The 15,759-nt window shown below is 45.5% G+C and overlaps 1 protein-coding gene across 2 annotated transcripts in view; it reads right to left on the bottom strand.

Moving 5' to 3' along the window:
* Positions 1-15,759, bottom strand: part of TONSL (tonsoku like, DNA repair protein) — a 239,726-nt gene that overhangs the window by 61,999 nt on the left and 161,968 nt on the right. For both annotated transcript variants that reach the window (XM_069220998.1, XM_069220999.1), the window contains exons 16-17: positions 7,101-7,224; positions 4,771-5,774 (exon numbers count right to left, since the gene is read on the bottom strand). In XM_069220998.1, coding sequence (XP_069077099.1) covers positions 4,771-5,774; positions 7,101-7,224 — 1,128 coding nt within the window. The remainder of the gene's footprint in view (positions 1-4,770; positions 5,775-7,100; positions 7,225-15,759) is intronic.

Genomic DNA, 15,759 nt, shown 5'->3' with positions numbered 1-15,759 from the left:
CTATACATTGAGTGTATTGACTGTGAGAAGCATATTCAGTTTTATGTGTGTTGCATCAAAAGTGTTTGCAGTTTGGTGCTGTCCGTTTGGGACAGTGTCTGAATCTGCCAACAGTCCTTGCTCACATTGGACATGAAATCCTTCATCTCTTTTTTTCAGATCCCCTTTCTGATGCCAGATATGCCTTCGGGTGCCAGGGAAGAATCAATACTGCTCAGCTCCACTGGCACCTCCCTTTTTTGTGTACAGCTAGCCATTGCCTAACAACTCAAGCTCCATCGCTCAGTTTGGCTCGAATTAGCCAGATCTTATTGGCTGAATCTGGTTCTATCAAGCTTCACCTCTACTGGCCTCAGGAGAATCTTGGGGAGAAAGGGATGAGCACCCAAAGGTGCACTTTCGCCTAAGTGGAGGAAGAGGCTGAAACAGAAAACGTACACTTTTGTCACTTCTGTCTTCCCAACGATGTATCCAAAGTGGGCGCTGAGACAATGAGAGGCTAATTCTGAGAGCATGTCTGGCCAAGACATGATCCTTAGTGGTGCTCGTCTTGCCTGAGGGCTTGGAACAAGCCCTCAACTCTTAAGAAACCCTGACGATATGACCCATCCAAAACACGTGAAAGGGGGCATGAGCGGAGGACGAGTACAAGGCTAGGTTTTGCATTACCCAGCAAGAACACCACCTGTGTGGAGCCATCACCCTGCCTTATATGCCTCATATCTCCTAGGAGTTTGTATCTGGTTTAAATTACCCCAGAAAAATACAGAGTTTTTTTTTCCTCTTCAGGTACCGGAGCAAGGTCGAAAAACAACAAGCCAGTGGCTACCTCAGTTGCTTGGATGTTCCTGCAGATCGAAAATCTTGACCTTGACTAAACTTTTTGACATTCAGGGTTGACTTCAGTCTCTATCCGTTTTTTAAAACATTTTCGAACTTTAAACAGGACATGAATCTGCCTTTTAGCAGCCAGAAAACTCTGCGGAACTTGCAGAACAAAAGTTGTTTAAATGGCTTCCAAAAAACTGTGCAGCTGTAAACCATTTCTCTATTCTAGATCACCCCAAGTTCCTTCCTTTCATAAACTCGCCAATCTGCGTGCGCACAGGAAGTGCTCAACGTTTTCACTGTGTTGTTGGACAACATTGCCTAGTTCAGATGACTCTGAGTCATTCAAAGTTAATCTCTAATAAAAGTGAATGGCCACTGATCGACTACGTGCCAGACTATGAGGTAACTAAGACTGTTGTCACTGTTATTTTAGTCACGGATGAAGATCTTCTCAAATGTACCCCTGTGATGCGACTGCCTACTTCCTCTCTCTAATAAAGGTCTGCTAAGTTCTCACACCTTGTATATCTTAACCAATAAGGGAAAAAATATTTAGGCAATGCTATACAACAAATTCTCCTAATAAAATATGCCAAAACAACAATAAAACAGCCGCTATCTGGATCAAATACAAGTTATGCCTTATGTGCCTCTTTTACTGAGGAAAGTTTCCAATTATACAGCTCAATGCATTAAGAAGAACATCCCCCCTCCATTCACAAAGTGTGACAAGTTCATCATCATCATATATTTCCTCTTCTTAATAGAAGGTCTGCCCAGTCCCCAAACTAGGACCCCTTGCCTGTCATGTTTCAGATGTGTGGTGGGCACAAGTGAACTGTGCACGTTTCGCAGCAGCATCGGGGACACCTGGTGTATGGACACACAAAGGCTGCTCGCCTGCCAATGAACATGGCAGCCGCACACCTTATTGTTTAGCACCCTGTTTTACAAACTGTTGCAACCTTTCTGGAGGGGAGCAGACACTTCCTCGTCGGGTTTTCCATACTCTGCTGAGCCACCTCTCCCTTCCCTGCTGCATTACTGACAATCACATAGCAACAGTGACTATCTGCTGTATTTTGAGGACAATCAATATCCACAGCCAGACCATTTCAAACTACTGGACCTCTTGGCCCAGAGAGCTGCAGATCATCTGGATCCCAAGAAGCTGAGCACACACATTGCAAGGGCCTAGCAAGAGAGCCAGAGGAGGGCTCACATGAGGGTACAAACCAATGGGACTGGCGAATGATGAAGTGCAGCAACTGGTAGATTGAAGGCAATGGAGCCAGTGCAAGCAGAACCAGCATTAACTACCCGGGACCATACTGGGCTCTTTATGAAGGCTGCTACTGTGGGAATTATTTCTCAAGCATTCGTGGTTCTCATGCTGGAAAGCACTCTGTGCTGATAATGGCAGCGAGTACGGAGGACCTCAGAGCTGACCAGGGGACCAGAAGCTACACAAGTCCCACCACTTGGGAAACCAATGTCGGGATTGGAGTATTAAGCCTTAGATTAGTGCAAGACGAGCACGCACCCAGAGCCTGAAGGCGGAAGCCACAAAAAGTTCATGATCTGCTGCAGTAAAGTTTCAAGTGTGGCCATCTGTGGCACCCTTCAGGTGAATCTGCTGCAGATAGGAAGAGGGAAAGGGAAGTGGTTGAGTGAATGAGACCCTCAAGAGGTCCGCCTCAACCCACATTGTCCCCAAAGGCCCCGAGCCGTCCCCCTGGGCATGATGCGAGAAAACCTGGTCTTTCACAAGCCAGTCTTTAGGGGACTCATTAAAGAGTGCATAATATGCTCTGCCAGGACATAAAGGCCCTCATTATAACGCTGGCAGTATATACCGCCTACCGCTGCAGCAACGGCTGCCAGAAAACCATCGCCGCGGCTTCCAGCCGTCAGCCGTATTATGACCGCAGCCGGATTCCCGCCAGAAGGATGGCGGAAATCCAGCTGCGGCCATGCCAGCGGATGGCGGTAAGGTGGCGCTGCTGCCAGCAGCAGTACCACGCCTCTAGACCGCCGCAGACCGTATCATGACCCATGATAGGGGCTGGCGGTGCTCTGGTGGCGGACCTCAGGATGTCCTCCAGCAGCACCCCATCCCGTCTCCTGCTGGAGGACATCCTGGATCCAGGTAATTCGGGTGCTCCGACAGGGGAGGGGGGAGGGGGCGTTGTGTGTGTGTATGTGTATGTCAGTGCGTGTGTGAACACAGGAGTGTGGTGCGTGTTATCTGTGTGTGCATGTATGGATGTATGAGTGTGTGTATGTTGTGTTGTGTGCATGTATGTTTGTCAGTGTGTGTGAAAGGATGCATGTGTGGATGAATGTGGGTATGAGTGTGTGTATGCATGTTCGTTGGTGAGTGAAGGTGTGTGAATGTTGTAGGGAGGGGGGTCCGGAGAGGAGGGTGGAGGTGAAACCTGTGGAGGGGGGCGGGGAAGACCCCTATCAGTGACAGGGAAGGAATCTATGAAAACCATGGCGGTAGGCGGGGTCAAAATCCTGCAGGCGGGCTAGTGACAGACACCTGACTGGAGACGGTGTAGTACATTGGCGGTTTCTCTCGAGCCAAACCGCAAACCCAAACCTGCCTGTTGGCAGTACTTTTCTCCACTTTACTGCCGTCCACCAGGGTCTTAATGAGGGCCATATTGTTAGCTGAAGGTTCTTGGGTGTACAATGCCCCCTCTTCATAGTTCGCCTGCCCGTGCAATGTAGAGACATTTTTCCCATGCTGGTCTGTCTATAGACCTTTTATGTTGAGTCCTTAGCATATAAACTATTGCCTTTTGGGGCTTATGCTGTTATGAAGGACATAATAAACTGTGCCTAATGACCTCTTTATGCACCGCATTACACCTGTGGTGCTTTTCTTGGAAGTGGTGTGGGAGAGGGTCTTAGGAGCACCTCAGCGCATGGTTCTGTGGACAGGAGTATGCACCCTTGGAAAACAGTCCCACCGTAACTTGCAAGTGTCACATAAGGTAAGGGTTTTCTCTCAGACTGCTTGCTCGCCCCCTGAAGGCGAGCTTCTATGTAAAATCCATTACATGTTACCACTGAGGAGTAAAGACTTGGGGCACGGTAAGGGGTGCACTTCAGCTTTATGGGCAATCCAGGGTTGCACTAGCGGTGAGGGCACTGTAGTGATTTAACCACAGAATCAGGAGCTTTCCTCACTGTAGATAGATAGATTAAGGGAACCCCTTCTTTGCACATCTGTGCCTGAATGAAGAAAGGCTTACTATCCTTGGCTGACAACTGATTAGCATTCCTTAAACATTCTAGCCATGACATAAACTGAAGTCTTTGGATTGAGAACACTAAAAGGAGAACGGATTACCATACCATCAGAAAACAATAAAAAGTTTGGATTGTTTGAAAAAAAAGAAATGCTGTTCAGAGACATCCAAGCACCCTCAGGTGGAGACAAAGGACTGGATTCAAGAAGTAGGCCTGTGAGTGCAGAAGACAGGCAAGGTCACAAGCATGAAAGATCTTCAACATCCTTCATACAAAGCACTACAGCGCACAGATGCTCTGGTTACCCCCTACCGTGACGAATATCACAACGCCATGGAGGAAGGGGCGATCAATGGACATTTATGAATATAAGGACACTTGAGTCCTAACATTTCCCATTTGTTAAAGGTGGTCAATTTGGAACACAAACTAAGGGAACAAAGAGAGCGGGAACAAAGAGCACAAGGTAACTCAATTCAGAAACAACTACTGCAGAGCATACTAAGCAAATCTCCAATCCACATGGATGTTATGTGATAAAATAAATTAATCTCTTCATATATACTATCACACCACATTAAAAAAAAAAAACACTACTAGTTCTGCACATCAGCTCAAAATTAGCTAATTTTTTCAGTAATATGTGAAACTGCAGTCCTTTATGCCAAATGTACTTACCAGAACAGGCATCTGTATTCGGTTTTCTGTCCTAGGAAATGCTGGTGTATGTCTGATGCTGGCATCAGTAACTCGCGGAATAGAGGCATTTTTGTCAGTTTCCCTGTTACCGCAAGAAGTACTTTTTGTCCGTCCCACCACAGTCCTGTCCACTATCTGTGTTAGCCTTGTCTGGCGAGAGCGCTTCTTGCCAAGGGACAGTGAGCGGTTAGTGGACCGCTGGGGGACCAACCTGTCTCTAGGGAGGAAGCTTTCACTGTCGTCACTGTCTGTCCCTGTTCCAGTAGCCTCCTCAAGCCTGCTCAGGGGGTCACATCGGCTCCTTTTCTTGGGATTGGCCATTCCAAGGTCATCCTCCAGCCAATCGTCAGCGATGTACTGGTCAGCAGGGATCAACGCCACTCTAGTTTTGGGATCCTGGAGGGTGGTGGTAGAGTCTCCTAAGGTCTGGGTTAAGCGTATGGTCTTTGCACTGCCTAGGTTTCGGATAGTGTTCTGGTACGCTACTCTCCCAGCATTAGGTAGGTCTAAATCTGCTTCTTTATGCCCAGACTTTCCCAAATGAGAATAGTTATCACTGTCTACGTTTGCAAGGCTCTCATGGACATTCAGCTGCTTGGACACATTAGTCCTTCCAGTTTCAGATAATGCATTATGATCCATCAGTCTAGGACGTTTCTTAACTGGCCTCAGAGGAGTCATGCAGTCGTCCTCATGCTCTTCAGTAAGATCTTCTTCCTCTAATGCTCTTCCGCTTGGAGGACTGCTGACTGGAAGATATTCCCTGTTGTGTTCCTCACTGTCGCTGGAGAGCCTGGAAGTAAAATTCTTTAGGCTTGATCCTTGCATCCTCGATGAGCCTGAGGACCTTCTACGAGGCTCTCCAGTGCGGCAAACTGTGGTCTCAGAGTGAGACAATGACTGTGTCAGGCTTTGTGAGTTCTCAGCATCAAACAGTTCACTGTCTTGGAAGTCTCGAGTTGTTTGGATAGCGGCCTGGTGGACTGTGGAGAAAAAAGAAAAAGAAAATGTATGTTAGTGCTTGTTAATAATGGTACTAAAATGCCATATAATCACTAACCTTAGGCTTCTTTTAACATAAAGCGATATCAAAATTACTCATTAACGCAATAGTGTACGGCTACTTTTCATCCCTCATGACATGTGGCAGACTTTTACTCCAGCAATACTCCAGGATGAAATTCCACCACCTGGCATTCCAAATGTCTCCGGGCCTAAAATGATCATGTCTACAAACACTGGATGTTTTTTTATGCTGTGGGCAGCAGCACAGCCAAAGGATGCAGCTGTGTGAGTCGAAAAGATCATGCTAGCCCCAGACAAGCCCTACCCTGACCTCTCCACCTCCCCAGTCCCCTCACTGACACTTTCCACCTACTCCGAGAAGGCAGAAAATGTCAGCATTTATTCACCATTTCAGGGAGAAAACTTACATTTTCCAGAATTAGGGACAGGGATATCGGCCAGAATAGGACCACACCAAATGCTCATAATGAGGGCATACGTAACAGCTTATGAAATTGACTACTTCCCCATACACAGTGCAAATCTGTCCACTGCCTTCATCGTAAGTGTTCTTTTATTTACATATTTTATTGTGACACATTTTTTGTTCATGTGTCAGCTTCCTAAACCAGAGGTTCAGTTTCAATTTCTCCTCCACCACCTATTCCCCAATTACCAATAATGCCCAACTAACTGCACAGAACAATGTCCATCACGACCTCAAAGTTCAACATCAGCCCTCCTAGAGCCCTGCATCTGGGCCCCTCACCTTACTAATGTAACAATGTGGTGTTTCACCCTATGGTTCAAAGGCAGCTCCTGCAATCCACTAGCAAAGAATAACACCCCCCTCACATGCTCTTAGGACTGCCCCCCATCTCATTTGAGGTTCTCTCCACTGGTAAGAAGTCACACCTCCTTTAATCACCATCTGCTGACCACCACTCATGGGTCGGCAGCCGGTAAGTACACTCCCACAATCAATTTTAGAACTTTTTTAAACCTTCCAGTCAATAGTCAGCAGCCCCTAAAATGTAGCACTCGCAGGTGAGTAATCTCCTGTTTCCTACAGTACAATGCCACCCATCAGTAGCCATCTTCACCTCCAGCTACCCGAACTGCAATCTTACAGTAACTAATCCAATGCTTCCCTTTGCTCAATTTACAATGATTAGTCTGGAAACAAAGCCCTGTGTTGAAATCCGCTTACTCAGTAGTCAACCCAGTGTTCACAGGCTAGAATATATCAATGCAATTTATGGCCCCCAAAACACAGCATCTTCCCACTGAAGTATTTTCCTTACATTTGCCAGACAGAGCCTCCTTGAGCAGTCTCTCGGTGTCTTTGCGCTTCTGAGATGTTTCCTGATCGAGGTGCTTGCCGTACATCTTGGTCCACTCCAGGAGGCTGCCCAGCGGGGTTTCACCCTGAGAAGATGAGGGTTACAGTATAACTTACAAACAGAATGGTTGCTGCTGGAGCACAGCCACTTAGCATCACACCTCTTCATACAAATCCAGCACTGCCGGAGCACACAAGCTGTTAGTGCTCATGCCCAATGATCAGCCAACAGTATTGTCAAAGCCAAAGAAAGGTGACAAAATTAGTCCTCAGACATTAGTATCTTCTTGATATATACACACCTTAATATCTCATGTGACAATTCCACATCACTTCTTCATTCACTAATCTCCCAACTCAAACCAGGAAGCAATGTTTAAATTTCATCTAATATACCGGCTTTGCTTCTTTGCAACATATACTGTGACACCATTTCAGATTCGTTTTGTATGGCTGACATCCTGACTTTACAATATTTGAGGGGAGGCACAGAGAAGGAATGTTACAGATTTGTAACTTTTAACTGGAATCTTCTCTAGATTCACATTCTTGGATAGAGTAGCCCCCAGTGCTGGGCAAGTGCCAATGTGGTCATGTACAAAAGCTTTAAGGCTCGAACTCACTTGAGTGTCTGTCGCTGCTTCAATTAAGCTGCCAGAAAGTTAAGAAGGCTCCAGACAACCCATATGCTAATTCCCAACACAGAAATGCTTACAAGGATTCTGGAATCACATTTTATTTGTATTTCTACTTGAATAATATTTTTAGCCCTTTCAATGGGAAGAGTTGTTTGTAGCATTAACCAGTACATAAGGGCATTTTCAGTTCCAGTAGTTACGGAAGTGTAGTTTGGTGACGTATGATGATTTGAGTAAGGCTACGTAGATTGGTAAGTACTAAAGATGGTGCATTTAAATATGTGTATTTATTTAACGATTATAAACAATATGTACATAGAAATAAACATGCACACTTTTGCACTTTCTGGGGTGATGGCGATTCAGGTCAACCTGGTAGAATGTGTTGTTCATCTGGACTATGTGATGAATTGGGGTTCTAGAAAGTAGAAAGGGAAAAGCATTCCAGAGGAAAGAACATGGTAGTTACAATAATCTGACCCATGAGGGGGCGCGTGGGGATTCTCACCACATCACCCTAGTTTGGACCCAAAGACGACTGTCATCAGCGTGCAGAAGATAGGAGACACAAAGCAGGGAACCATATCATCAGTGGACGTGGTGAGGACTGTGAACAAGACAAAACCCAGAACCAAAGCTGAAGTACATCCATTGGTGTTCGGGGTTGGCGTACGGCGCAAGGAGCGCCAGGAGACAGGAAATACAGTTTGCGAGATAAAAGAACTAGTTGAGCCCCTCACCTGTAATACCTACAGAGGCAAGAGTATAGAGCATGGCTGGGTTGTTAGCTGTTGAATAAAGTATAGGCTGAGGAGAATTAAAACAGAAGAAAGGTGGTCATGGTTTGCAGATGTGAGAAAATTAGATATGCCTGAGAGCTATTTCAGTGGAGTGGAATACGCGAAAGCCAGACCGAGGCGGGTTTAGTAAGTTAAAGGGGAGAGCAAGTGAATGAGAGGTTGAACAGCAGATGTTCCAGGATTTTCAGGAAGAAAGGTATCAGTATGGAAAATAGTAAGCAGTTTGTCCCACTAGTATGTCATTCACTGACTAGGAGCAAACACCAAAGCAAAAAAGGAATTTAAATGCAATAAAAGTTTGTTCGGATCACAGAATACACAAAAAATCCTGATAACAACCTTGGAATACATCACAATTCAGTAGTAAAATCCTAGTGGGCGCAATTATTTCACCCAAAAAATCACCAAACACGCATTTACATTTAAAGTACATAATATAATGACCAAACAAATTACAGCGTAAAACAAAGATATTCATGGCGAAAAATATAAACAAAAACAGAAAGCTACTTTAAAGTTCAACTGTTACAAACTGCTTGTAGTTCCTAGTGCAGGAGTTACACACTTTAAACCGCCTTAGCTGCCCAGACATCTGTGGGCTCATAGGGAGACTGGGGATATTTCAGTAGATTGGTTATGCCCCCCACCCTACCGCTCTACCTGTCGGACGAGTTAAATTAAGAAATATACAAAGCAGGACTTATAACACATACAAACAACATATTTTTCAAAAATTAAAAAATGCATGAAAAGCACACCTTCTCTAAAAGCACATACATCACTGAGACACACAATGTTAAGGTCTGAATTCAGAATATTACAATGATTTTGAGGCACTCTAAGGGTTCATAAACACTGCAGAAAGTCATCAAGAACTGCACTTCTCACAAAAAAGGAGCAGTGATTGGGTCATCTGTGGCAAAGAAATGTTCACAAATAGAGAAGCATAAAAACACGATTGAGCATGATGGAGCAACTAGCAGAAGCCTGAACACAGCAGGATAAGAGATAGTGTGATTGTTTCTAATTTACTTAAGAGTAGCCGTACATATAGGCGAATAATGGTTCACATCAGAATCTCAACATTTCAGGAGCCTCCACAGTTAAGATGTTGTCAGAAACAGGACTAAACAATAGTCATAGTGGTGGCCTTGTGCATACTACAGCCAGCCATGATTGGTCCCCAGTACTCCACTGAGGGTGTACTGAATGCAAGGTTCAGCCGAAACCCACTAAAAGAAAGTTAGGCAGCTCCTGCGTTAGTACCAGACATGTCACAGTGATGGGACTCACTGGTGACTAACAGTGTCTGAACAATGGCACTAGCCTTCCACACAAACTGAAGACAAGCATCTTGAACTAGTTGATCAGATGTGGATGTCAACGACAAGGACATCAGCAAATACCTGGACATGAAGGCAGGAGTGCCGATAGAATACCACAATGCAAAAGGCGATGAGAACATTGAAGAGCAGCTCACATTAGTGAACCTCACATTGCATCGACCACTTGCAGGAAAGCCAGGCTTTTTGCAGGTTGCCCCCCATGGGGGCTTTTTGCCCCCATTTGAACTGCTAGATGCTGGTTTTCGACCCAGACAGTGCACGGAAGCCTGCTAAACGGACTCCAGTGCCAGTGTTCTCTCTGCTAAAAACAAAATACTCAATTGTATACGACTGGCACACACCTCAGCGCCCCAGTAAGTCCCTAGTAAATAGTGCCCCTAGTACCTACGACATGGGTACTAAAGAGTGCCCCTAAGGGCTGTAAGCATATATTATGCCACCCAACCAGACCCCCATACAAATTACATACAGACTGCCACTGCAGACTGTGTGACATGGTGAAAACATGGTGTACCATGTCAAAGTCACTACATATAATATATGTAAGTCACCCCTTCAGCAGGCTTTGAAGCCCTAAGGCAGAGTGCATTATATTTTAAGGGAGGACATATCTGCATGAGCAGATATGCCCCTGTGATGACTAGTTATATTACTAGATATTAGAAGTGAGCAGGGAATCCACCATAAGGTATGTTCTGGGCAATGCTTATTACGAGTTACCCAGCTACATGATGGCTACATGATGGCTTCACTGAAACCAATGGTGTTTGGTATCAAACAGATCGTCTTAATAAATCCATACTCATGTCAGTATTGGATTTATTATGGCATGCACCCAGAGGGCACCTTAGAGGTGCCCCTTGAAACCTACTAGTCCTCTAAGGCTCTGGCTGACTGGTAACGACCAGCCTGACACCACAGACGAGTTTCTGACCCCCTGTGTGTTAGAGCCTGCACTCTAAGAGGCCAGAAACAATGCCTGCTATGGAGGAAGGTATTATCACCTTCTACAGCAGAATGGCTAGTAAATCTGCATTCCAAGGTCAGAGACTTCAAAGTCTCTGCCGCCTTTGATATAGGAACCCGGCTTACCCCAGACCTGGGAGATGATTCCCCCTGCCCTGAGGCCTATTTGGCACCAGGACAGGCGGGAAACTAGCTATGCACATAGGCGTATTGCACTACCAGGCTAGTCACACCCCTAAGGTGAGCTACCTGATGTACTCCATGAAAGAAGGGTTCCACCATATTGTTTTTGGTGGAATTAGGAATGCGGTGACAGGGTTATGCCCACTCCCCACAGGAAGTGGTCATACAGGAGGTGTAGTTACCCCAGAGGTAAGTAGCCCATTGGCTACTACCCTACACTCCCCTAAATTGAGTGTTTAGGTGGTCCCTGGAACCGGGAACTCAGATATGCTTGTCTACAAAGAGAAGGACAAAGAAGCGCTGAAGACGCAAGAACTGCGTACTAGCTGTTGACTTGGAGCAAACCCCTGCCTGTCTGCTTCTGTTCTGACGATTGCAAAGACAAGACTTGCCCTGCAGCTGTGCATCCGCCCAGAGCCTGGGGGCTGCCAGCAGTTCACCCCCTAGTCAGCTTCTCTCTTGGAGAAGAGGTGCCACTTCCCTGCACCAGCACGCACCAACCATGACAGGTCGGTTTTCCGTTTTTCTTACCATCGGGTCCACCAAGGGAGCATCTTGCCACGAAGAAGATCCTGAGTGTCTAGGTGTGCAGCTCCGGCGACCTAGCCTATCTTCGAGACACCAAGTCTGTTCAAAGCCTCCCTGCTCCAATACCTGGAGTGTCCCAGCCGGCTGAAAGCACCAAGGCTTCTTTAGTGTCCAGGCTGGACACCAACACAGCCAAGACCGACCTACTAGCGAGGGACGTCAGCAGCACAGAGGACAGCACTGAGAATGGCCCTGTCGTGTTTTCTCCCATCACCAGGTTTACCCCAAGAAGTGAGAGCCTTTAACGCCAGTGGTCTGCTGGACAAAACACCTGTGCACCCAAGCCCCACAGCTCAAATATGAGCCAACCCGATGGTGCTTTCTGGCCCCAGAGACCCTCAAGAACCGAGCCCTCCAGTGGGTTCAGTTGGACGGGTTACACCATCCCCACTTTCAGCCCTTGTCTTACAGGTACTGCTCCAACTGAAATCAACGCTTATGGTCCGAGGCTACCACTGCTGGACTAACTCTGCACCCGGACACAGCAGGACAGATGACCCATATCTGCTGGTGATACCAAGGACCTTCAATCATATTACCGCGTTAAGGCTCATGCCTCAAATCTGACAGCTGTATTTTCTAAGCATTGAAAGATTGGTAATTCGATAAGTAATTACCCGAGCTTGAAGATCTTAGGGTCCAAATAAATATAAAAATCGATGTTGTTCTTTTTCTAACTTTTTCTCAAGTTTCTTCTCGAGTATGTGTCACATTTATTGACAGACGGTATGTTCAACAAATTCCTAGCACTACCCTCTGTTAAGCATAAAATGCTCGCCCACACTACGACAAAAAGAGCATCTGCGATTATTTTAAGCCCTGTGAGCCAAATAAGGGATGACTGGTAGCCAGATTCCTACACCACTCAACTGTCCGAGTCCAGTAAGTGTCCAGCTAACTGATGTGGTTTCCATAAAGACCAGCACTGAGAAAGGCAGTATATTTACACCTTCTGGAAATTTACCTGGAACACACAGCAGGTTATAAAATCCAGCTCGATAACAACATTGAAATAAAACTACACCCACTGACAAGCTAAAATGAGGCTTAAACAGCTTGACCAGAACAAATAATTACAACGGAAGCTTGCATTTCTGGATCTCTAATTCATTCACGTATATGAGGAAAACAATGCATGCAGAAGAGGGATATCTTGGGCCTCAGTCAGAACAGACAGAAAAGACAAAAGGAGGATATTTCAGGCCCTAGAAGCAAGAGGTACTGCAGAAATCTACCTCATTGTGTTTTTCACCTCCGGATACAAACTGAGAAGGAAACACCAGAACATCATAGTGATTCTTTAATAAAATGCACACCAGATATAAGAAGCAAGACAAAAGAAAGGGTTTCAATTGATTTTAGGGAAAATCATTAGAGTCTCCTTGGACCCAAAGGAGGTTGTTATTGGAATCCAAATCATTGAGGCCACACCGGTAAGTGACTGTTCATAATTCTATGCAATTTAACACTTGGAAAATCAAGACTCGATATCAGGCAGCTTAGCTTTCCATCTCTGAACATGTTTCGAGTTCTTAGTACAATTTTAAGTCTTTTTGCTAGATATGTAACATCTTATTCACATCAATTACTAAATATTTACAATCAGACATTTAGCCACAGCTTCTTCTAACCAAAGAGATGTATCTGCAAGATGCAGCAGAGGGCAACTTGCTGGAGTTCATGTAAACACAAAAGTCATAATCAAACAGATAAAAATGGAAGGTGGAATCAGATACGAGGAGCTATAGCACGGGCAAACATAGGAAAGCACTTTCCTAATATGCGGCCCGCTACAGGTACAGCTGAGCAATGTAGTCTATCTAGAAAGCCCCAAGTCAAACTTTCTCCAGTGGGGGGCCCACAAGAGCCACTGGAGAAACTGACAGTTAGATCCGGACTGCAACTTCAACAGTAATATCTCCTTAACTATATGGGCTAAAAAGATGGTCCATATAGTTCAGGGTTCTGGGCAACCTCCCTCAGTTAGCACAAGCGGACCCATGCCAGGTACAGTTTGAGGGAAGGTCAACTGTTTCCTGGAGTTATAGACACCCAAATGGGCACTGGAACGGTCAGGTGAGTGTTCTAATCTGGCTCACCTTAGTATGCACAACTGGATGTGTGCACCTCCTCAACCTAGATGAGCTTTGCTCTTTGTTTTTCTTGGGAAGTGTTGCTGTGATCTTATGGCCTCTGGCCAATTTTCATCCATAATACAGGCCTTATCGTCAACTTGGCCTTGTGCATGTCGTTTTGTGGTTCAGGTCAGCTGCTCCTAGCCAGAAAAATGCAGGTCTTTGTGTAGGCAGGTTAGCTTCCCTTCGCTTCACAGGTCATAGCAACAGGACCACTCAATAGGCTTTCGAGACCCAGTTCAGTCTGGAACGAGTGCAACCATTTCTGGTCTGATGTCTTCTAGTCCCACACTGAGGTACAGGTCTCCCCAATGTCCACAAGGAAGGCATCGTAGCATAAGCAGCTGGAGATGGCAGAGTTGGTGTTTTCTGAAGGAGTGCATGTCATGTAACTGAAATGAAAATGTCACTTACCCAGTGTACATCTGTTCGTGGCATCAGTCGCTGAAGATTCACATGTTGTGCATAGCCCGCCATCTGGTGTTGGGTCGGAGTGTTACAAGTTGTTTTTCTTCGAAGAAGTCTTTCGAGTCACGGGACCGAGGGACTCCTCCTCTTTGTCTCCATTGCGCATGGGCGTCGACTCCATCTTCGATTGTTTTCCCCGCAGAGGGTGAGGTAGGAGTTGTTTGTTAGTAATAGTGCCCATGCAATGGAGTGAATAAGTATGTACCTATCTAAGATTTAATATATTTACAAATGTACAAAGTTGAAGCTAACTTCCAAACGGCTACAGGCTCCCGGGGAGGTGGGTGGGCACATGTGAATCTTCAGCGACTGATGCCACGAACAGATGTACACTGGGTAAGTGACATTTTCAGTTCGATGGCATCTGTCGCTGTAGATACACATGCTGTGCATATACTAGTAAGCAGTTATCTCCCCAAAAGCGGTGGATCAGCCTGTAGGAGTGGAAGTAGTCTGAAATAAGGTTCTTAGTACGGCTTGACCTACTGTGGCTTGTTGTGCGGATAGCACGTCTACACAGTAGTGCTTGGTAAATGTGTGAGGCGTAGACCATGTGGCTGCCTTACATATTTCGTGCATTGGAATATTCCCTAGGAAGGCCATGGTAGCGCCTTTCTTTCTGGTTCGAGTGTGCCCTTGGTGTAATGGGCAGTTGTCTTTTTGCTTTAAGGTAGCAGATTTGGATGCACTTAACTATCCATCTGGCTATACCCTGTTTCGATATTGGGTTTCCTGCGTGAGGTTTTTGAAATGCAATAAACAGTTGTTTAGTTTTTCTGATGTGTTTAGTCCTGTCGATGTAGTACATTAGTGCTCTTTTGACGTCTAATGTATGTAGTGCCCTCTCAGCTACGGAGTCTGGTTGTGGGAAGAACACTGGTAGCTCTACCGTTTGATTTAGGTGGAACGGTGAAATAACCTTTGGCAAAAATTTAGGATTGGTCCTTAGGACTACTTTATTTTTGTGTAGTTGGATAAAAGGTTCTTGTATTGTAAACGCCTGAATTTCACTTACTCTTCTTAGAGATGTGATGGCGATGAGAAATGCAACTTTCCAGGTTAGGAATTATATTTCGCAAGAGTGCATAGGTTCAAAGGGTGGACCCATGAGTCTTGTTAAGACGATGTTGAGGTTCCATGAAGGAACGGGTGGTGTCCTTGGTGGTATAATTCTTTTAAGGCCTTCCATAAACGCTTTAATGACAGGTATCCTAAATAGTGAAGTTGAATGGGTAATCTGCAGGTATGCAGATATTGCTGCTAGGTGTATCTTAATGGAAGAGAAGGCCAGGTTTGATTTTTGTAAGTGTAGTAAGTAACCCACTACATCTTTTGGAGATGCGTGTAATGGTTGAATTTGATTCTGATGGCAGTAGCAAACAAACCTTTTCCATTTGCTTGCATAGCAGTGTCTAGTGGATGGTCTTCTGGCTTGCTTTATGACTTCCATACATTCTTGTGTGAGGTTTAAGTGTCCGAATTCTAGGATTTTCAGGA

Source organism: Pleurodeles waltl, chromosome 2_2, assembly GCF_031143425.1.
Source record: "Pleurodeles waltl isolate 20211129_DDA chromosome 2_2, aPleWal1.hap1.20221129, whole genome shotgun sequence".
In the NCBI taxonomy this organism is placed as follows: Eukaryota; Metazoa; Chordata; class Amphibia; order Caudata; family Salamandridae; genus Pleurodeles; species Pleurodeles waltl.
Note: the sequence above shows the minus strand (reverse complement) of the source record. Positions and strands in the feature narration are given on the sequence as shown.